We start from the raw sequence: 22,931 nt of genomic DNA on the forward strand, positions 1-22,931 counted from the left end.
TATAATACCAACATTTTAGTTAGGGATCTTCTTGTTTGTTAACTTGGTTGGTTAAAGGTTTTTTAAAATTTAAGCTGTTTTGTTTTGTTTTTGTTTTTTTTTAATAATGATATCTTATTTCTAGGTTAAAAGTACTGACTGGTCCAGGGGCACTTGGTCTATACTTCAAGGATTAGTGGAAGAGGACTTAGTTCATGATGTAGTCACAGAACTTGCTGCTGGCCAAATGTACCGTGCACCTCCTGTGCAACTTCTTCATCCTCTTCTAGAATATGTCCTATTGGTGAGAGATGAAGACATGGAGACTAAAGTATTATTAAAAATAAAAGCAATAAATGGAAGTATTATGATCTTTGCTTCTAACATAGTATTTAGTTGTTTTTAGTGATCCATTCACCCTTCTTTTTGTGCTCATCAATGTGCTTGTAAAAATAAGAAACTATTTTAAAAAGGGCTTTTTCAAATTAGTATTTATTTGCAAGACAAATGAATGTAGTGCTCTAAATATTGTGGAAGGCTTGGCCACAAATATTTTTTGTTACTTTTAGAAACAGCACTATCCTAGTACGCTGCAGATAGAGAGATCGAGTGAGAACAAGGTTTGCTCTAAACAGTGCTGCATTCAACTGACATATCACACCAGAGCAACTCTTTTTCTCTTTTTTTTTTCTTTAACTTTGTATTTTTATACATGTTACTTCACTGATTAAATTTGGCCACTTGATATTGTAAAGATTAAATAAAATAAACTCTTAGTGATTACAGATATAGATCTTTGGCTAGTTTGGAGGCAATATTATTTTCTCATTTTTTTGCAGGGAAACACCGATACAATATTTTTTCCCAAACTTTGTCATGTTTTTTATCTTGTTCTTCATTGTGAACCTCCCTGGAAGTCCCCATCGATGTTGAAGTATTATTTGGATCTTCTTCAGTGTCCTATCTGTAAGAAAGGCACATGGTCCTTGATAGAGATGCTTGTAAGGTAAGAAAGATTAATGAGGTACCAAATGCGGTCGTTACGTTACTCCAAACTCAGAGACAGCAAAGGAGAGTTGGCATTCTATTGCAACAAAGTGCTGTTTTCAACAGAAAAAGTTACCAGTATGTGAAAGTCTAGAATTGGAAAAGATTTGGACACTTCACTTTATATTTCAAAAAGTGTTAGCTCGCAGGCAGATGAAATTTTTTGAAAGAAAAATAAGTACATTTTCTTAGCCTTAATAATTTTTAAAAATTATTTTATTTCTTATACTCTTTACAGAGTATAGTAATCTGTGTAGTCTTGCTGTTGTTGTCTGTATACATGTAAGCACACACACGCACATGCATATATCTGCAGTTACAAAGCAAATTCAAGGCTTGTCTTGCAAAACATGAAGTTTCATGTTGTATTTAGATTTTAAACATAAACTTCTTTTTGAAGAAGTCTGATTATATCTTATCTATATCTACAAAGGCAAGACAGTATTTAGGAACTGTTTGGATAGTTAGTCTCTGCTTTATCTTGAGAACTTATTTTTTGTAATTTGCATCAACAGAAATTATTTCTTCATTTGGAAAAGAAACTGCACCTCTTCTTGTGGCTGTGATAAAACCTCAAGTAATATTTAAATACTTTAATACAATTATGATTACAGATAAATGAATGTGTGTGATTGCAAGCATGTCTTGAAGAACATGAAAGAGAATTTCTCTTTTAGATTAAGTATGTTGTCTTTTAATACTTCCTGGAGAATGGGAATACCCAGAAGTTATATACCTGGTTTTAGTACTCAAGATTCTAGACAAAAAGTGTGTTTGCATGTTATGTCAGAATTCACAGTCTGTAGTCCTGTCAAGTAGTATGTATGAACTATTATCTGAACAGAAGCTTGTAGGATGTTACCATGTCTACAAAATACTACAAAATTATCTTGTGTTTAAAGGATTTTAAAGAAGTTCTGTTTAATATAGTAATTGTACAATATCTCAAATAGAGACAGAAAAATGAAACCAAATTAAAGTTAGTTTACACTATAATATAAAATCTTCATCTGAAGCACAAAAGCTCAGTCACAAACATGTCGATTTTTTTTTCTTTTGAAAAAACCTTTAAAACGAGAAAATTAGGCTTTAAAATGTTGACTGTTGCTGAGGAGCAAACTTTTTTTCCTTGTCAAAACAGACCAGATTCATTATTGACTTTCTTGTCAAAAGAATATCTGTTGTTTCTGTCATACAAATGGAGTTTTTCATTTTTTATTTTTCAGGTCTTGCCTTTATTGTGAAACAGTTTGTCATACGGTCACGGTTTCAGGGACAGAAGATGAACTGAGGATAGTTCATAAAACATTATTGAAATTTTTCTCTGATTTAGTAAAAGGCGAAGTAGAGTTCCTGACAAAAAGGTGGGATAGAATTTTAGAATTTATAGAATTGCTTTATTTACAGCAGCTTGTATCCTGATTTGTGTATATCCTTGATAAGATACTGCTCTAGAAAGCAGTTTAGCAATTCCATTTATATTTTTCAATTCTTAGATTGTTTATTGTAAATTCATAGGTTTCTTATAATGATGTTTTAAGACATCTTGCTTTTTCCAGCTTGTTATTCCAGTAAGCATTTAATTTTGCTCATAAATATGTACTTTTAGATTTGCTGTACTTCACTGTTCATTCTTTAATGTAGACAAGCAGGATTTTGAATATACTGATGTATGTGTTTGATTTTTTTTTTTTTTTTTAATTCAAATAACTGTTATCTCTTATTGCCTTAGGAAGACAATTACCTTTCCTTGGTTTATGAAGTATAAAAGTAGTCTAGGTTTTGCTTTGTCTTTATATAGAAATGATGGCCTTTACTTTATGTAAATAGTGGCACAGTATTAGAATTCCCTAGGTCTAACAGTAATAGTCATCATAATTGTGTTTATTCTGCATCAGAAATTGTGTCTGATCTTTCCATAGGTAAAAATCCCCAAATCTGTGTGTATTTTGAATGAAGACAAGGTTTCTGTCTGGTTACTATAATAATCAAAGTGGCATAAAGCTTTAGGTTTTTTCACTTTTTTTTTTTTCAGTTTGGTTGAAGGAACAAATTCACAGCATCAACAAGTCTTGCCACAGACAGTTCTTCTGAAGACATTCTTGCTTGAAAGTGGAACTGCAGTGCTTTTTACCAAACACATAAATATTCTAGCAGATTGGGTCATATTTTCCCGTAGAGAATTAAATGGAAAAAATTATGTGAGTGTGAATTTTATACTTTAAAATATGAAGACAGACATATTTTTTTAAAGGTGTCCCTTTGTTCATTCTTTTGTGAGGAATTATATGTAAGTATAACAGCCGCTTGTTATAGCGGCCTTTTATTGTGAAGCGTGCTGGTTTTTGCTCCACTAAAGAAATGAATTGATCCATAAGATTCTTATATAGATATGTAGAGAAGAAACGAGTCATGAGTAGCTTGTTGGCTACATTCAGATGTTCACATGCCCTTACCAGCAGGTATTACTGTAGTTATTACAGACACGAGCTTGTTCTCTCAAACAATATGGTGTAGTGAAAGAAGTGATTATCTTATTTTACAGTGACAGGATTCAGGAAACATTTGAAAGAGAAACCTAACAAAACTAATACTTTTTTTTTTGTTGTTTGCTAGATATGCATTGTTTTGCTGTAATAAAATGCCCTGGTTTTCTTCCTAAGTCTTTTAGCTTCATTTGGAATATTTCGTAGGATTTAGCATAAAAATGGAATTGAAGGCAACATAATTGCTATTCTGTGACCTGCTGACCAGCAGGACATTGACCTGAAAGCTACTAAGTGTCCTCTATACCACCTATTTCTTTTCAGAAGCAAGAGGCCTTGTAAAACATCTTTGACTTCTAGATTCTCACTTAAAATAAAACCTAACTGCTGTTTCTGCATTCTCTTTTAAATTATTGTGAGAGCACAGAATAAATAGGTATTCCATTCACTTTTTCTGTACAGTAACGGAACAATAGAAAATCAAGTATTTCAGGGAGAAAAAAGCACTTTCAGTATAATACCAAGTAGTTATTCATTATGCTATGAAAGCAAAAGGATTAAACATAATGAGAGCTTCAATCATCTTACCTAGCCAGACCTCCTACCTTTTTTGAGGGCTGTCAAAGCAAGACATTGTGAAACAGTGCTGCTTTTTATCCTCGGTCAAGATATTTAAGAAGTGCCTAAAATTAGGCTTCTATACCCATATTTATATTTAAGCAACCTATCTTTTCAAAGGTGCTGAGCAGCAAGCAGGCTTACATGCAGTTGGTGTCAGTAGCGATTCTGTTTCTTTGGAAAATGACACTGCTTTCATATTTTCCCTGGTGTTGAATCTGCAGTTTAAGTGAGGGTACCATTTAGTTTTTTACTGCTATGCCTTCCTTTGGCAGGTTCCAGCACTGTAAGCTATGCCTTTCTCATAAACCTTTCTTTGCACTGGCAGAATAATCACTATTGTCAGACTGTACTACATATATGAAAAATAAGCTTAATCCCCACATACAGCATAAACCACAGAGATCTGCCTCTTGTTTAGATTCTATTTGTTTCATATACATATATCTCAGAATTGTCGTTTCAGCACAAATCCTGGATGTCTGTTGCTTTCTCACTTTCATCTTACGCACTGTATTGTAAACTATCCTACACAGATTAATTCTAGCCTTAAGAAGCAGCCTGTTGCCTCATAATATCTGTAGTGTATTACATTTTTTCTTACAGCCTTGTTCCTCATATTTATTTATCTATTGCACTTTCTTTCCCATTGCATTTTTGGCAAAAATAAATTCTAAACCAAAATACCATATTTCAACAATCCAACTCATTTGTCCCTTCATTCTCTCTCAATCTTGTTATACTAAAGCTTGACATTTTTCTGTATTTTCAGACTAATTCCATTAGACAGTTTAAAATGTCATTCAGAAAATCAAAAGAGCGAAACCTCCCTATCTGTGCAGACAGAACTGTGCTTTCTCCTTCCTTTTTCTATAATTTCAGAGATACATAAATAAATACACCGTATTTCCATGTCATTAGAAGTAGCATACAGGGTGCAAAATTATGCTTTCTGTCTTCAATTTGAGGTTAGCAGTTTTGTTTTATAAAAGCTGTTTGCTTAAGAGGTAACACTGTCACAAGAAGCGTATAGGGCCATTCTGAAACCTCTATGAAAGGAATGATTTTGGATATTGTTACTCTCTGCATGTGGTTTGTAGCACATTGCAAAGGGGTGACCAACCATATTTCTCAGTGCACCTAAGTGTGTTAGCTTGTGGGAAGAAACAAATATGCATATTGTGAGATACCAAACTTCTGTGCAGTTCTTCAGCAAAAATATCTATAAGTGGAAACAGATGAATAATTTAACAAAATTCTTTATTTAAACATATCTAATATTTTATAACTGGTAAAAGTAAGCGGTTATTAATTTTTTTAGCTTTTTAGAATGAGATTCTCTCTTTCTGTGATTCAAAGAGGTTGCAACAAAGAGCGCTGGAGTGCAGGGAAAATGTCTGTGTATGTTTCCTCTCTCCTTGTGCCGAGTTGTTGCAAAATTATGTTTTAAGTATGTGTGTAAACATACCATGTAAAAAGAGCAGTCCAAAAAAAAGCAGAAAACAAAGCATCAAGTTGAGTGCAGTTGTTTTCTGGAGTTAGATAGAATTTGCTGTATTTTAGAAGCAGCAGAATAAAAATAGTGGCAGGAAATTAGACGTTCTCACTGATCACTGGGTTAACCGGTTTGAACCACATGGGGAAATAATATTGATACGCTATTCTTGTAGTTAAAAAGGCACTGCCAAAGAACATAAAATATTTCCTATTATTTGAACTCTTCAAATTAATTTTGAATATAATTCTAAAATAAATTAACATATATTGTTTGTTATATTATTAAACAAGTTTGATGGGGAATTCCTGGTCAAAGTTCTTTGAATCAAATTTCTTCATTCAGTTTTAGAATTTACCAGGGAATGTGTATGTTGCTTATAACACTTTTAGTTGCATTGAGCTATTGCATGGTTTTTCACAATGTCACAGATGGTATCAGAAATGCTTTTCATCCCTGAAAATACTGGTGGGGATTTTTTAAAAAAAGCTTTCTTACATAGCCTGATAAAGAAGTGACAATGGCATTCATTCAGGTTTTTAGTTGCATAGTGTAAATTTGTGTGGTGTAGAACCAAGTGTCTCTGGTCTGTCACTTGCAGTAGTTTTTTTGGAAGTATGTTGTAGGCATTTGTGGAGCACTACATTTACAGCTCATGAAAAAACCCTCTTCTTTAGAGTTCTAAAATAACTCAGTAATTCAAAGTAAAAAAGTTAAAATTAATTTTCCTATAAAAACTTTTATGTGTAAAAACACACTGTGAAACTTCTGCCACCGTAGCACTGTATTTGACTTGACAAAGCATTAAATGGAACAGCAATGTAGGAATTGCATTTGCTAAGCTAACAGATATCAACTAAAGTGATGTGACCTTTGTATGCTAACACAGTCAATAGCTTCTTCCCACTTCTATGCTTTTCTTAGTGAGATAGCTTTGATTTTCAACAATAAGAGCAAGGAAGAGAATTTTGAAAAGAGGTTTCACTGCATGTTACTTAATTAGCTGTACATGGTGTAGTGGGTCAATCTCAGCTGGCAGATAAGTCCCCACCCTGCGTTGGGTTGAGGGAGAGAATCAGAAGGACAAATTAAAAAATGTATGACATTATATACAGAGAATTTAATAAGTGAACCAAATACTTACAAGCAAAGCAAAATAAGGATTCCATTCAGTGCATCCCATCAGCAGGCAGATGTTCAGTCACTTCCTGGAAAGCAGGGCTTCATAAGACATGGCATTTACTAGGCAAGGCAAACACCATCACTTCAAACATTCTCCCTCCCTCCTTTAACCAGCTTTTACTGCTAAGCACAATGTTCAGAAGGTCTTTGGTCATATTGGTCTTTGGTCATTCTTGTAGAAGCAGAGTGGGGAAAAAGAGGTCTTGGCACTGTCATACATGGTAACAAATTCCAACTGTAATGGAAATGCTTGGGGTTTTTTTCTTTTTTAATACTGCATGTTTTCACTACTGTCTATTGTTTTCTGGTTGAATTTGAAAATACTTTTAACATGTTAACATTTAAACATTTCTAGAACATATGGTTCTTTCAGGAAATTAGACTAATTTCCCTCTCTCATTTGCAGCATTGAAGCATTTATTTAAAATATTGAGGAGAAGCTCTTGGTTTGTCCTACTGTTCTTTTACAAAAATGCCAACCAAGCCTACACTAGTTGGCAGTGTCTGGCTTGTCTTGTCAGCATGCAGAGATACTTGGCTGGGCAAATGTAGAAGCTGCTAGAGTACCCAGCTGCATTTAATACTCAGTATATATCTGACTGTGAAAAATTACTAATACTTGCAGTATTAACAGTTATTATTTCAGTCTGCTCCCTCAGTGTCTGCCTTCACCTCCACCCTATTTCTTAAAAGTATTTCATAAAGGAATTAGTTAGGGTAGTGATTTAGAAACCATAAAGAGAATGTAAATACTTGTGCTTTACATCTCTGTCTATCTCAGATCACACCTATATGTCCTTAATCCTGTCACTTAACTTTTGTTAAAATTGCTCTTATTTGCTGTGTTTGTGAAATTTATTTCCAGTAAAGAACTGTTGGTGGAATTATATTATTCACCCAGTATTTTGCTTTGGGGTCCAGTGATAAGGGGTATACATACTTAAGGGAAATTTAAATGCATTCAGATATTTTAAATTTTTTTCAGCTTCTGTTCCTGAATCCTCAGAAGATAGTGTAAATGTACATTTTTAAATATTTAAACTTTAGTTTAAAAATTATACTTTCAGGGTTTTGGCATGCCGTATCTGTGTTCTCAGGGTTTTTTTTTAAATTATGAGATTTCACAGTTCATCTATAATAAAGTATTATTACATAGTAAAGGAAGGAGCAAACCAAATCAAGTAGAGATTGAGAAAGCAAGAGGAAGTAGGCCTGGAAGCAATCTTGGAGATGACATTTGTAACAGATTTTGTCTGGCCAGTTCTTAAAAATCTTGAGTGATGGAGATAATGCTTCCATCACACATCATGTTTATTTGTAGTTGTGTTTATTCCTTTTCTGTTGAGTGTTGAGTAACTTAACTGTAGTGACGGTATTTGTGTAGTTTTCAACAAATTGCTTTATAACGTTTTTATTATCATCTGTGTCACCGTCTCCGTTGTTCATAGGTACGTCTGTTTGATGCTCAAACTGGTTTTGGTGCTTTTCAGCTCCTAAGGAATCCTAGTAAATTATTTTAAACCAACCTTGAACATATTTTGTTCTCAAAGGAGTATCAGAAAAATCATTGACTGTAGTGTGTACCCATTGAGTCTGGTTTGTCTCTTACACAAAATTGTTCAGTTTCAAGTACTCATAATTTTTCACAAGATGCCATATATCAATTTGTGCTCTGGTGTAACAGTAGTAATTCTCTGGTAGAGCCCTAGGTCAGATTAATTTCATATGTTCCTGCTATGGTGCCTGTGCTTTTCTCCAAGCTGTGCTTTCAAAACATGTCATGGTACATGTGGTCAGATGAATAACGTATTTCAGAGTAATTTTATGAAGTATTTCTCCTGTGGCTCGGGAGGGTATGTAGATAGATGTGACCTTGCAAAGACTAACTCAAACATTACAAATACTGCTTTACCTAACCAGTATTGATTAAGTTCTCATATGGGTGTATAAATGCATTCATCAATCTAATGATTTACTATCAATAGATCATTCATCTATAAATGCATTCTCATGGTGGTATCTGGATAGCTAAATTCCTGTGTATTGTCTTGATGCCTCTTGAAGAAAATACACCAGCTTTCTTTACTTGTTCATTACCATTTTCACAGGATCACTGAATAAGCTGAGTTGGAAGGGAAACATAAGGATAGATATAGATATACATCTCTCTTTTTTTTTTGTGTGTGTGTGTGACTGTTCAAAATAGAAAATTATAGGGCTAATATTCAGAAGGATGGCTTTTTTCCTAAATTTGTAGCTGCTCATCTCTTTGAATTTTTTGATAGCTGAAGAAAGTTAGCTTTTGCAAAGTGACTGCCAGAATTTCTTCTGTGGAGGAAACTAACACTTAGCATCCTTTTGGCACAGACATACATCGTCACAAAAAGAGCTTTATTTCATGATGAAATCTTCCAAAAAAGACAATGCTGATAGAGCAGGGAGAAAAAGATCCCTGCAATTGTCAAATTAAATGCAAGATTAACTGGAATAAGTGCAGTACTTGCAATCTTATGGTTAAACAAAACCTAATTTAAAAATAAATCACATTGCAATTATAAGTTTTGACAGCATTTTGCATATAGTTTTAGGTGATGTTTTCATAGAACCTGTTTTTCTCCAGTACCAAATCTTAATTGATGTGGAATCAGTGACACTAATTTTGGTGATCTGGCTGCAATAGTTAGCTTTTGAGCAGAAGAAAGGCCAATGAAGGAGTAACATAGCAGTAGAGTGAGCTTTTATCTAAAGTTTTCTATGTTATTTCTAGTACACTATCTGTGAATTTCTTATATATTACAGATCAATAGATGCACCTATGCTTTTTTCCATTTAGACTTTCAGAAATGAAGTTGCTGGTCTATTAAATGCAATTCTTGGAACTGTAGTGGACTATTGGATCATCTCAGGTTTGCTTATGGACAGGAATATGTTTCATCAAGTGCCTGATTTGGCGCATTACCTTGCCATTTCATGTGATGGTAAGTGTTTGCAAGGCCTCTCAAAAGTCTTCTCATCAGATACACTAAGTCCTAATTAAAATCCTTGGTTTATAGTTTCAAATTGTTTTTTACCCTTTTTGCAGCTGTGCACTGCACGGTGTGTACGTACCCAGGATTTATTCTGTATGTGTCTGTCAGTGTCAAGCAAAGATCAAATGGAATGGTTTTCTTAATAAAATCGCTGTAAATAAATGTCTAAGTGTTGATGTGAAAGCAAGACCACACAGTCTGAGGAAGGAAAAAAAAAATCTTTTGAGCTCTCTTGTCAGTTTAGGAGAAGATTTAAGCATATCATAATAAAACTTAAATTCAGACAAGCAATCAGAGGCACCTTACTCAACTCGGGCAAATCTTGTCACTCCAGAAAATCAATAGATTGCTAAAGACACTTCAGTTTTAAGTCTAAAACCTACACTGAATTGTGTGACTCCTACAACTTCAAATGAAATATTTCAATGTCTCCCTCCAAATCCTTGGACTTAATGGAGGGAAGGGGAGAAAATTCCATTGAGTCCCATTAATTACTGTAGTTCTTCCTCATTAAATTGACTAGGTAAACAGAAACATTATGACTCAAATAGCCATTATCATTTAATACGAAATGTCAGTTGAGGTGTCTGTACTTTTAGCAGCAAGGAGTTGAGGAGGTTGGAAGACAAAATTATCTCAAGAAAGTATTATTTTAATTTATTTTCAAAATTAATTCCCACCAAAGTTTCCCCTGACTCCTTTTCCAGTCATCATTTTCTGTGGTAACAGGTATATGTAAGCTTCATTTAAATTGTATCTGCCTTCTACCTGGACACTTGGGAAGAACCATCATGAAAAGAAATTACACTAAAATCTTAATCTCTGGACAATTTGTTCTACTCCAGTCTTACAGAAAGCAAATTATGAGAACTTTTATACACTGACTTAGTTCTTAGAAGGCCAAATCAGTTTGAACTTTATGCTGTTTAAATCAATGGAGCTTTTAATATGTACCACTTCAAAGGATTTTATAGCTGTCATATAATAGGGATACTCTTGGATAAATACTGAATACAGAAGGGAAAACAAGAACAGGATTCAGTCTGTTTATAGAGATTGTCTGACCTGGGCCACTTGGTACAATCCACAGCACTCAAAACAAAACTGTTGTGAGTTTTCCTAAATGCAGTTATACTCAGAGTAGCAAACATCTGTATTCTCAAACTTGGGTTTCTGTTTTGATTGAGTCTACAGATCAGTTAATTTATGAGCATTTCTTAATAAAACAGAAGATTCCCTCTATACAGTAAAGATTTCCTTCCTTACTGCAGGTCTTACTTTCCAACCATTTCAGTTGTTATTTTGACAATATTATTTTCGTAGAATCAAAATACAAATTCTTACCACTGTAAGAAAAAATCAGTCTTCCGGTCTTCTTTTCCAAAACAAGGTAGGTCAGTATTATGCCTGGTACATACCGATATATGTTGCATGGATATGTAAGTTTCTCTGCCACTGTGTGGGGCATTTTTTTAAATAGTATAAGCTATTTGGTACATCTGAATAGGGTTGCAGTTTGCCTATGGTGTCTTTCAATGTAGAACCTGTAGGTCACCTGCATTATTTGCAGATTTCTTGTTCATGTGTTATAACTGTTACATGAACTTGTGTCTCTTCGAGATTTATTGTATTAAGAGCATTTTAAAAAGTTTCACACAAAAAGTGATGCTTTGTCTTCTAAAATATGTTTAACATTCAGTATCCCGTCATCTTAGCAGATGATGGTTAAAATCTATTTTAATGGGAAGAATTTTAGTACTTCTTATGGAGAATAAGCTTCTGAATCTGCAATAAGAGCAAAAAGCCTGGTTGATCTGTCTTCTCAATAAGTAGGTATGCAGATTTCTGTATTTTCATTTTTAGGCTTACTTTATTTTTTTCCAATTGCTTTTATCCAGATTTTTCTGTATGTCAATTAAAAATGTTTATTTGCGCCATACCATCCGACTGGCTTCAACTGTTTGTTGCAGAAGCAATTTTCAAACAAATGTGTTTACAGAGGAATATTGCTGTTTCTACAGAACCTCTTTCTCTTCAGAAAATAGTAAGTAACTCCTTCAAAACTTACCACACTTCAGTATTTTACAAATAGATTCATAAAAGTCTTGAAGTATATCTTCTCTTTGTGGTCTAAGGTCATGCTTGTTGCCTGCATTGTCTTTCCATGTGTTCCATACATTTGAATATCTCTTTGCCTGAGATCTGGGTCCAGAACAATACTAAGATTTTTCTTGATAGAGAATTTGTCAATCTGGTATCTGTTTACATGCAGTTATCATGAAAGTGAAAAAATGCAACAACAGTGAAAGCTTTTAAAAATAATCCCTGATATAATGATTGCAGCATCACATTTGTACTTAAGCAGAATGCCAGATATAGTGTGATTTTTCTCAGCTACCTTTTCCTTCAGCGTTTTTGAAGAGATAGGTCCAGGCATTTGTTACATAGAAGATTTTATGATTTTGAACCACAGTGTATTCCTGTGAATTTCTCCTCTTAGAAACTTTCTCCTACTCACAAACCTTTGTCTGCCTTCAAATCACAATTAGTGGTAGTTGTTGAGGAAAAACATGGTAAAATAAATTCTCAAAGAATCTTTTGAGAATTTCTGGAAAATAAATTCTCAAAGCCATGACTGCTGGCAGAATGCAGGCAAATCAGGGCAATCACACAGTGATGTCATGCCCTAATTTAGAGTCTCATTTCAGTAATTTTAATACTAATGACTAAACAGAATAGGGAATCCATAGCTGTTTGTCTGTGTTCTACTATTCTACAGATAGAGTCACAAAAATCAAATCTATACCTTTGTACATTTCCCATACATAAGTTTTCATAAATTCTGCAGGAATTTATTGTGAAGAGAGGTCATTGTTTGTTAATACAGCACGTTTAAACAGAGGTTGAACAAAAGACTGTCAGAATTCATAACATAAACCAACTGCATACTAATATTTCATGTATATTGCCACATATAAAGCAGAATTGCTACTTTCAGTATCAACGTGACTACTGATCACTCTCTGCAACTACTTAAAAATTGTTATAGTGCTTAAAACAAGTCTATGTGCTTTTGTTGTTTTCCTTAGTATGACTAAGTCTTCTTTCTCATTCCATATGGTAAAAAATTTCCAGTTTTGCCAGTTCTTCTCATACAGCATTTTATCAGCTTGGCTTTTCTCTGAGTTCAACAACTCCCTGGTATCAAATGTGCAGTGAAGGTGCAAGTAAGGTGTTCCTCACCTACAGTATACTGCTCGCAAGGTCTACAGTTAACTGCTAAATACTCAAAGCCTTCCTTAATACCTTTCTTCAAATATAATTGTTGTGTGTTTGATTAATCCTCCTTACTGGCCTTTATTCTTATGCTTTTTAAGATACTGCAGATACTTGATGACTTTTTTAAATGACCAGTGTAGGGGGTTTGAAGCTCTGTGTTACTGCAAAGAAGCTAACATCTACAACAGCCAAGGCTGTCCTAATAGAGAGCACCTAAGGGATAACTTGCTTACTGCCTTTGTGATGCTCAAAGACTTAATCCAACCCCTCATCTCAGAAGAGATCAAAGAGTGGAATGAGTCTGTCTAACCAAATTGCTCCCTGGTTTGGGAGCAGGAAGTCTGTAAATATTTTGTTTTAGTATATGGAAGTCAGTTAGCTGTACTCAACTCTTAGGTCTAGCTAAAGAGATCCAGATTTTCTCAACTGCCAGAAATCTGAGAGAGGCCTAGAATTTCCCATTTTCTATCTCATACACAAGCCACTCACTGAGGCCAATGTAGAGTGAATTACAAAATCATCAAAAAGGAATGCAAAAGACAAACTGAAACAATCTAAGTGTACAATCATTCAGGGATCAAGAATATAGATGGATACATGTGGATATAGATGACTGTTTTGCAGTAAGTGTAACAAAAGAAAATTTCTTAATTTATCAAATGTTACTTTTGCAACAGGTCTGTTCCTATTCACCCGCTTTGCGAGAGATAGGGATGCGTGAGACAGAGATACACAAAGCAAAGAAAAAGAAAATAGGGCAACAGCCATGCCCTGAGTCTCAAAGGACATTACAGATGCTAAATGGCGATAAGCAGAACCAAGTCAAAGTGCTGCCTGATCTACCGTAAGTAATACCTATAACATCACCAGTTTTATTCTGCTTTGGGGGACAGCTTCTGACCTGACACATTTCTTGAACTTTATGTGACCTGTTTTGTTGTCTACAAATTACTTTAACTGACAGAAAGCTCCATTGTAAGCCTGTAACACCTCTGGGCTGGGGTTTCCCCTTTTCTCTTTGATCATCAATTTCAGTGTATATGCAGACTGATGTAGTTTTATTTGTCTAATATTAAATTTATAGGGTATATACAGAAGTTCACTGTTCACAGAATTACCTTTAAAGATAGTTTAAAAATGGGCAATCCTATTTAATTTCTGTTTTAAATACAGTTATAATTAAATGTCATAGAAATTATGTAATTAAGACATTTCTAAAATGATGCTGCAGTGGATAAATCTGAATATCCTGTATGTACACATTTAAAACCATTAAGTACATATACATTAATTATTAAATAGTGATTTAAAATGTGTCCCCTTTGCTTTCTTTTCAGTGACTTAATCTTTAATAAGCTTAGAGAAAAACCAGAAGTCCAGACTGCACACACCAAAGAGAGTTATTTTTTTGTTGAAGAGGCACACAAGAGAAATATTAAAGGTATTCTACTTGTCTAATTTATGATAAGAAGTTTAAAGTGGCGAGAGTTTATAGTTATATGTTTAAAAAACTTGTCCTGATGAATGCTGGACTAAAACAATGGCTTATGCCCAATAATTATTTTCTTATGGTCCACGTTTCTCTTTTGCAATGTCTGTTTAAAAAGAGGAATTTGTATATATGGTAAAATAAATTTGCCTTCTTCATTACCCTCCTCCTTTCATACATTAAATACAGTGTACAATTTGTGTGAGCTCGTTCCAGTCTTACCTGCCTTACTGTGCTAATCCACCTCAACCTGTGCTTGGTAGGATCAACGTGTTCTGATTTGCAAGTATAATTCAGTCTTCATCTCTGTGAGTCCTAAACATTTTGTGAATAAAGACTGAAGAGTATGCTATGTTAAATAGCTGTTTTAAGCATATGGACTGTTTTCTTCCAGACATTCATCCCAGACTATGAAATGCACTTGGCTTTTGTTTTAACTATACTGGAACTCATGTACCTAAGGAATAAAACAGCACTACAGTAATTCATTCAGTTCCTGTCTACTACACAAGTTTAATAATTGTACTTTGCATGAGGTTTCCTTTACTACAGAATTGCTTGCTGGAACGATTTTTTCATCTTCATTATCAGAAATTCACCTACAACTCTATTAATATGACACCCAGGAGAAGGCTCAAAAAAAATGGCAAAAGCAAGCTGGAATTGTTCAAAAAATTAAAAACAGAATTGTATCACAAACAAAAGAAGACCTCACCCCCTTTAAAGATTTAAAAGAACTTCAGCAACAGAGACAGACCATACATTTTTTAAATTTGTTCCCTTTGTTTTTATTGCTTTTGCAAGTAAAGTTGATGTGAATTATTACATCTGATTTCTACAAAGAAAAATGAGCTGAAGGACTTGGAGGGGAGGGGGAGGGAAGTGGAACCAAACAAACCAATCCTGCTTTTTTTTCTATTCTCCCCTGCTAAAATTATAAGCAGTGTCTTCTGTTGAAAGAATGGGCACAGAGCTGATAGATTTATATAGTAAAGGTATTAATATAACAAAATGTTCAATGTAGATCTTACTATAAAAGCTAAGAGATCTAGCCTAAGATATCTTGAGTTTCTAAAATGTTTGGTTCATCATCTTTCACCTGGTATCAGGATTTTCCTCTGGCTCTTGTTCAAAGCTAATCAATTATTGAAAAGAAAACAGCATTTAGAATGTGTCTGAAGTTTTTATTACACAGAAGCTAGTGGTGTCTGTACATATACAAGCAGCAGCTCTCAGATGTTTCCTGTTTAATTTTTCACTTATTTCAGCTGTACATGGTACTACAGTTTGGATTTTTTTCCCCAGGGTCTACTACTAATAATAATTTTATTATTAGTATTATTATTATTAATTTCCCTCTTTCTCCCTTCCTTCTCTACTGTAGCCAAGTCAGAGAGCCTATTGAGAAACAGCAAACAATCTGTTAGTAGATTTGAAGTTTTGATTTATACTTGAGTGTGTGGAGGCACTTGTGCTTAGCCAGAAACATTCATTTGAATTAAGCTATAAACACTGTGTAAAAAGAACCATACATCTTAATGTAGGTTCATGAATAAATTTAAGGGAGGGCAACTGCACTCTAAAGTTTTATTGCATCAAAACCCGGTATTTTTTGGTGTTTTGTGATCACTTGGTGCTTTTATAGTGTGATTGAAGCTTTAAACCTTGAACTAGAGGGGAGATAATTCCTGCATTAAAAACCATTTCCAGTACAATTTCATTGCTGGATCTCTGGTGGAACAGAAGCTCCGTGGGGTTTTTTTTCTTTTAAGATGTTTAAAAAGGATAAAGGAAAATCGTACTCATTATTGAGTTTTCTGGTACATAACCAGATCTCCTAGTTCCAGAGCCTTTGATTATTTTCTTTAGTTGCTATCTTGTCTAGTCTAGTGTAATCTATTAATTTTTCATGGTAGGAGAGACAGCCCTGCATAAAGCCTGCAGAAATAACAAAGTGGGGAGACTGATTCAGCTTCTCTCTTTGCCGGGAACAGACATTAATGTCAGAGGTAAGTTATTAATTTTCTTTACAGAACTAAGAAATTAAGACACATAAAGAACTATATTAGTATCTGTTTGGTAACAAGTTTGTATTTATACAATCTGAAACTCTTTTAAATAACCAAGTGAGGACTTTACAGCAAACATTAAGGTAAGATGAATTTATAACAGAAGTGTATTTTAACATCACATTTTCTATTGATTTTTATAAAAATGCTATACTTTTTCAGATGTTTTTCAACAGAATTTCTTGTTTTGAAATCACAAGCTGCCATTCCAGCTGTAAGAGTACTAAAAAAGTAAAGTGTTTTCCTGTCTAATGAATGACATTAACATTTCAGTACTACTTCTGCGGTTTTAAAACTTCCCTTGATTTATAATTCAGATTATGCTGGCTGGACGCCTTTGCATGAAGCCTGTAACCATGGTAGCACAGTGTGTGTCCGTGAAATTCTGGAGCGTTGTCCAGAGGTAGACCTGCTCAGTCAAGTGGATGGGGTGACTCCTTTGCATGATGCACTGTCAAATGGACATGTAGAAATTGGCAAGCTGCTACTTCAGCATGGGGGTGAGTGCATTTATGCTAAACTAGTTTAGGGAAATTATCCTCTGTTCTGAATCCATATGAAGTTCTCAGTGTTTTTCTTGATAGTTTCCTAAAATACAAAGTTATTATTAAATATTTTAGAACATTTTTAAGCCAAGCTGGTTTGTTTACAGTGAAAATAATACTGTTTTCACACTTATCTTGATCAGCTGAATATGAAATTAACCAGGATTTCCACGTTTTTCTAATATGGTAATGTTTTTATCCTGCATTTTACACCATATGTATTGCAACTATATTCTCCACTAATGGAAAAAAAAAAGATTACCTAGTCACCAATCAAGGCTAAGTATTTTCTATTGTTTTGATCTATTTTTATCACAACACAAAACCAGATCGGTTAAATCTCTATATTTTCATGTATATTAAACATAAATTTATTCAGCATTTGTGAAAATTGATGTGATGGTCTCTGAACACAATTAGGTTAGCAATTAGTTTAAGAAAGTAATGATATTGTAATCATAACTTCTGTTTAGGGATAGTAGTGGGAGGGATGCCTTAGTTTCTAAAAAACATACTTTTCCCCTTAGGCAAGCACACAATGTTTTAAACAATACTTTTTGTTCAGAGACGGGGTATTTGTATCTTGAAGTATGTACTGTACCAATGTATTTAATTCAGCATGTGTAAAAAAACCCCCAAATATCTGCAAAGAATCATCTTGGATAGCAACTCTTCCTTATTTTAATTAATTTATTAAAATGAGTGTTTGCAATATCTGTACCACTGCCCAGTGTGTAAACTGTGGCAGTGTAAACTGTGCTTTATGTGCTGAACCCAGAGTTTTTCAGTAAAAATCATTCTGTGCTTAGTCATGAGGCAGAAGAGTATATTTATGCAGCCTATTAATTAACATAGAGAAACTAAATTTTAATGGATTCTTGGCATATGACCCTCTGTATTTACAGTCTTCTCCTGCCCCCTAAAGGCTGTGTCTGTGTCTGTTGTGCAATCACCAGATGATAATCAATACATTCCTTCTGTAGTTCTACCTCTGTTTACAGAGTCTCAGTTCTGTTGCCCCCAGGTGTTTTATATCTCTGCTGTGCCATGTCACCTTGGTATCTAACATGCAAGCCAATACCTGGATTTGGTTCTATCAGTTGAAGTGATGCAACAGCCAATATTATAGTAAGCCCAGCTCCTCAACTGGAAATGGCACTGCACTAACAGATGTGCATTTTTCCTAGGCTGTTGTGAAGAATAGGTAGTGGAAGATCTTGTTATCACAGGAGAAGAGCTCTGTTTGCACTTGCATTCATCAACGTTTTCTGGCAAGTGTGAGGCTGTGTGTACGTTTATCTTTGCCTTTGTCACACTCTTGAGTTATGGCCTGTAAAGTAACAGACAGGCCCATGGTAGAAAGCATGTTACCTATTCAGTGTGAACTTACTTAGCTCAATAATTTAGAACACAGAAGTTAATGATACTAAATAATCAGTAATAATAATGATACAGCTTTAATCTGAGCAAAATTAAAATATCTATTGCTGATATGAAATGTGGGAGTTTACCTTTTGTGAATATATTAAATATATTAAAATATCAACATGAACACTTCTTCAGAAATATATGGTATCATTACTTTAGCATAGTAATACAAATTTATGTAAGAAGATTCCTGATGGTTCATATTTGAAGAATACTTGTAGTGTCTTAACAGCTTTCATTTTTTCTTACCGATGCAGCCTTTCTTAAACTTCCCAAGAGATACGTAAGCTCTTTAAATATTAATAGGTCCCTTGTACTAATAAACAGGAAATACCAAAAGGATTTATTTGTTCAGACTAGTTCTGAACAAGTATGTATGTCCCATTTACTTACTTTAAATCTGTTTATTAGAGTAATTATGTTTCGTGTTTCAGAAATCTGTTAAGATGAAACTTTTAAACTTCCCCAGTTGTTGGGGAAGGCTTGGATTCCTACCCCACACCTTTACCTTGCTGCACAGCATAAGGCATAAGAATGGCCACACCATTCAGAAAAGTAAAATAAAGACCATCATAGTAACATGCCTTTAATTTGAAGTCAATGTCAGCAAATAACTTGGTCTACAAAGTACTTAACAAATTTTGCAAAAGTAGTAATATTACATTTCTTCATACTCTATGCAAGTTTGTAAAGAAATTGTTACAAAGGGTCTCTCTACAGGTTCTATCTTGAGTTGCAAATGTGTAAGTCATCAGTTTTATTAACATAAATTGGTACAAAAAAGGAACATAAACAGACACCTGGCTTCTGGCGGTAAGCAACCCAAAAATCTTGTTCAGCTGCCAATTCATCACAAAATGTGCTGTTGTTATTAATGTTTGTGTTTTTCCTGAAGGGCCAGTCCTTCTAGAGCAAAGGAACTCCCACGAGAAATTGCCACTGGATTATGTTGAGTCAGTCGCAGTAAAGGAAGAACTTTTGAATCTTGTTTATCCAGGAGAGAGCATTGAAAATTTCTATGAATGCAGAGAACAAGATTTTTGCAATCAGAAGAAAGAATTGTGTTTGATTTCATTTACTAAGATGCTGATTAATTTTTGTTCTGTTTATAATTTGTCTACACCCCTGACTGTAACTCTGAGAGCGACAGCTTGTTCAAATGTACTTCCAGTAACGGTTTATGATAGCTTTGAGATGAAAAATGCATCTTCTGGAGATTGGGTGGTAGACATGTATTTTAAAGAGCTAGAAACTTTTGAAAAGCTACCACAGTTTCTTCAAGAAATATCTGAAAGCATGTTATTCTTCCCTGGTGAACAGGCAAAGGCCTTATTAGCAGTTCTGGAAACTATGGTAGAAGCATGTCAGTGCCTAAATCTTTCTAGCAGTTAAATTCCAGACAACCACTTTGGCTGAATCTTGAGTATTACTACCTTCTACTTGCCTGACAGATCTGCATGTGTGTGATCTTAGGAATGTGCTGTGTCATTTACACTCAGTTAAACTGTCTTGGAAGTTTGTTGTTTTGGTTTTTTTTTAAGTGCCTTGTGCCATATCCCTTTGGTTTTCAGAGGCAGTGACCCTGAACTTAAACCAAACAGTTGACTGTTTCATTTCCTGAGAAAGGCTTGTGTCTACACATTTTGTTATCCTTTTATAAAGGTAATGTTATAAATATGTCATGAAATAAAAACATATGGAAAAGCAAATTCATTCTGTTTTCATATTATTTTTTAAAAATATATTATGTAAATTAATTGCTTATTATTTTACATCGTATATGCATATTCATTAATATGCATGTTAATTTCATATTAATTGCCATTTAATTGCAAAATTCAAAAGAGAAGGCACTATATATTTACAGAATGAATATTTAACATTTCTCATGTCTTTGTTTGATAGAAATAGTCACACAAAGACATGTGGAAAACATTGTTCCTCATCAGCACTACGTTGCTTGTAGTCTTATTTATTTGTGCAGTGACCCAGTGAAGGAGACTGGCTCGGAGACTTGGGTGATCTGCAAAATTCCAGTGCATACCACTTGCTGCTTTCCAAGTCAATGATGCTTTGAAGAACTGAATTCATCCTCAGCAAAACTTAAGGCTGTCCTTGGCTCTGCTTCAGCTCATACTGGCTTGCAGTGATTTGATAAAACCATTACTCTGGCATGTAATGATCTGGTATCACTCCTGGGACTACCTCAAAGGAAGATACAGGTGGAAGCAGTGGCAGAAATGTAGTTATTGGCAGAGTTACAAAGGACAGAACAAGAGTTTAAGTATATATTGGACATCATATTCTGAAACTAAGAATAGATATCCTTAAAAATTATGCCCCACTTAATATGAAACTTTCATTCTCCATTCTGTGAGTACACATAAACTACACATGATAAACCCTCTAAACTAATGCCCTAACCTAACAATTTAGGATTGTATGCTACATATTCTATCAGACATTTAAATTAAGGAAAAGAGAAATTCCCATACTGTTCTTTAAAAGGTATTGAAGGCAAGGCAGCTGAATTACCTAATTATTCGTGAGAGTTTGGGTTACAGAAGAGTTACATGTTTTGGGGAGGCCTTACTGCTCTTTATATAGCAACAACTACAGTTCCTGCCCTGCATCTTTGCAGAGATCTAAGCAATTCTGGAAGAGACACAAACAGCAGTTTATCCCTTTCCCTTCCAAGCGAAGAGAAATAAGAGCTGCTTTAGAGTGAGGATACGTGATTTATTTTTTTCTAATAGATTCAGTAATAGATGACTTAGAAACTTAGCCTTTAAAAGGTAGGTATGAATAAGCAACATTCCAAATTCCAGTTCTTCTGTAATAGCCACTTATAATATTTTAAAAAAAGGGTGTGGAGTAAGAGCTGCTTAAGTAACTGATCTTGCTAGACCAGAGGGATTAAATTCCATTGATGCATCTGGCATGCAGCACATTAAAATTTCCATTTAGCCTTTCTGCAGCTGAGATATATGATCTTACAGCAATCCACAGAAGATGCTCAAACCAAGCTGACTTTGGAACCAGACCTTCCTTACAAATGTTCCATGCTTAATGACCTGTTATTATTTTTATATATGCAGGCAAAACAACCTGCTCTAATAGACTAAAATGTCAGTGCATATTGGATTTGTTTCTGTCTGTGCACTTTTAATTTTTCTCTAGTAAGAAACACTAAAAAAACCTTTGTCATACATGAAATGGGACTAATAAAACTTCACTATTTCCTTTTGTAGAACAAAAGGAAAGAAATGTTATGTGTTTACTTTCTAAGGAGTGCAAAACATAAGTTTACAATAGTAACATTTGCTTTTAGTTAGTAATTTTATGCATAATTGTGAATTTTCACTAAGTGGGACTCAGAGGATGCTGAAAAACTTCTGGTGGGTCTCAAAAAGCAAATCCTTTAGAATTTTCAGAATTCTAACATACCACTGACTAAAATGAAAGCAGAAAAAGCTTTCATTCCATTCATTTTGGCCTGATGGTGACTGCTTATTTAGGAAAGATGTGCCTACAATTATTTGTTATTATTTATATCATTTAGAAAGAAAAAAACTGCACATTAATCATTTAAGAAGTCATACTTCACTATTTAAAGTAATATCAAGTACCTCCCTCCAAGACAATGTAGGTAACATATGCTAAATAAACATAATTAACATTGGAAAACGAAACAGTCAAAAGTTAGCAAATATGTTAATTATGTTCCAGAAGTAGCCTCAGCTAAAACATTGTCTGTGCACATCATCAGTCTTTATATGGTAGCATAATTCTGTTCTAATGTTCTCTTAGTTTAAGGATCATACCTTCAAGGTTTTCCTGTTATTTCCCAGTTCTTGCAGTTCAGTTTTACATATACTCAAAACTGAAAACTTCATACCCTTAAAAGGTTTTAAGCATATCTGTCATATTTAACATAAAATGCTTAATCCAATTTGTCAGAGACCTGTTCTTTTTCAGTATAGCAAAACTTTCCTGTTAAAGTGAGATCTATTAATAAGTGATTGTTTGCTTTTTTAAATCTCTCTTGGTATGTAGGGTACCCTGTCTTAGCTAAAAGAACAAACTAAATCACACCTCTCTAAAGGTGTGATTTCACATTTCACACACTGCCATACTTCAGAAGCACACAGGTGTATCTTTCCATATACAATACAGAATGTAAATATACATATTTAAGTATATGATTCCCTCAATCAATCCTATTTTTCCTAAGCCTTTAAAAAGTTCTTAATTATGTTTCACGTTCATCATACAGACGAAGAAT

The 22,931-nt window shown here is 34.2% G+C and overlaps 1 protein-coding gene across 7 annotated transcripts in view; it reads left to right on the forward strand.

The window, feature by feature from the left end:
• The window catches only part of SLF1 (SMC5-SMC6 complex localization factor 1), a 34,444-nt gene extending 14,089 nt beyond the window's left edge, over positions 1–20,355 (forward strand). For 6 of the 7 annotated variants that reach the window (XM_064405533.1, XM_064405537.1, XM_064405538.1 and 3 more), the window contains 11 exons: positions 125–283; positions 819–985; positions 2,253–2,390; positions 3,062–3,227; positions 9,641–9,785; positions 11,735–11,880; positions 13,793–13,959; positions 14,453–14,556; positions 16,521–16,613; positions 16,991–17,173; positions 19,542–20,355. In XM_064405533.1, the coding sequence (XP_064261603.1) occupies positions 125–283; positions 819–985; positions 2,253–2,390; positions 3,062–3,227; positions 9,641–9,785; positions 11,735–11,880; positions 13,793–13,959; positions 14,453–14,556; positions 16,521–16,613; positions 16,991–17,173; positions 19,542–20,038 (1,965 nt within the window). In that variant the 3' untranslated portion in view covers positions 20,039–20,355. Of the gene's footprint in view, positions 1–124; positions 284–818; positions 986–2,252; positions 2,391–3,061; positions 3,228–9,640; positions 9,786–11,734; positions 11,881–13,792; positions 13,960–14,452; positions 14,557–16,520; positions 16,614–16,990; positions 17,174–18,405 lie in introns of all 7 variants that reach the window. The other variant, XM_064405539.1, reaches the window with a different exon arrangement.
• The last annotated feature ends 2,576 nt before the right edge of the window (positions 20,356–22,931 follow it).

The sequence above is a fragment of the Passer domesticus genome, chromosome Z (genome assembly GCF_036417665.1).
Source record: "Passer domesticus isolate bPasDom1 chromosome Z, bPasDom1.hap1, whole genome shotgun sequence".
In the NCBI taxonomy this organism is placed as follows: Eukaryota; Metazoa; Chordata; class Aves; order Passeriformes; family Passeridae; genus Passer; species Passer domesticus.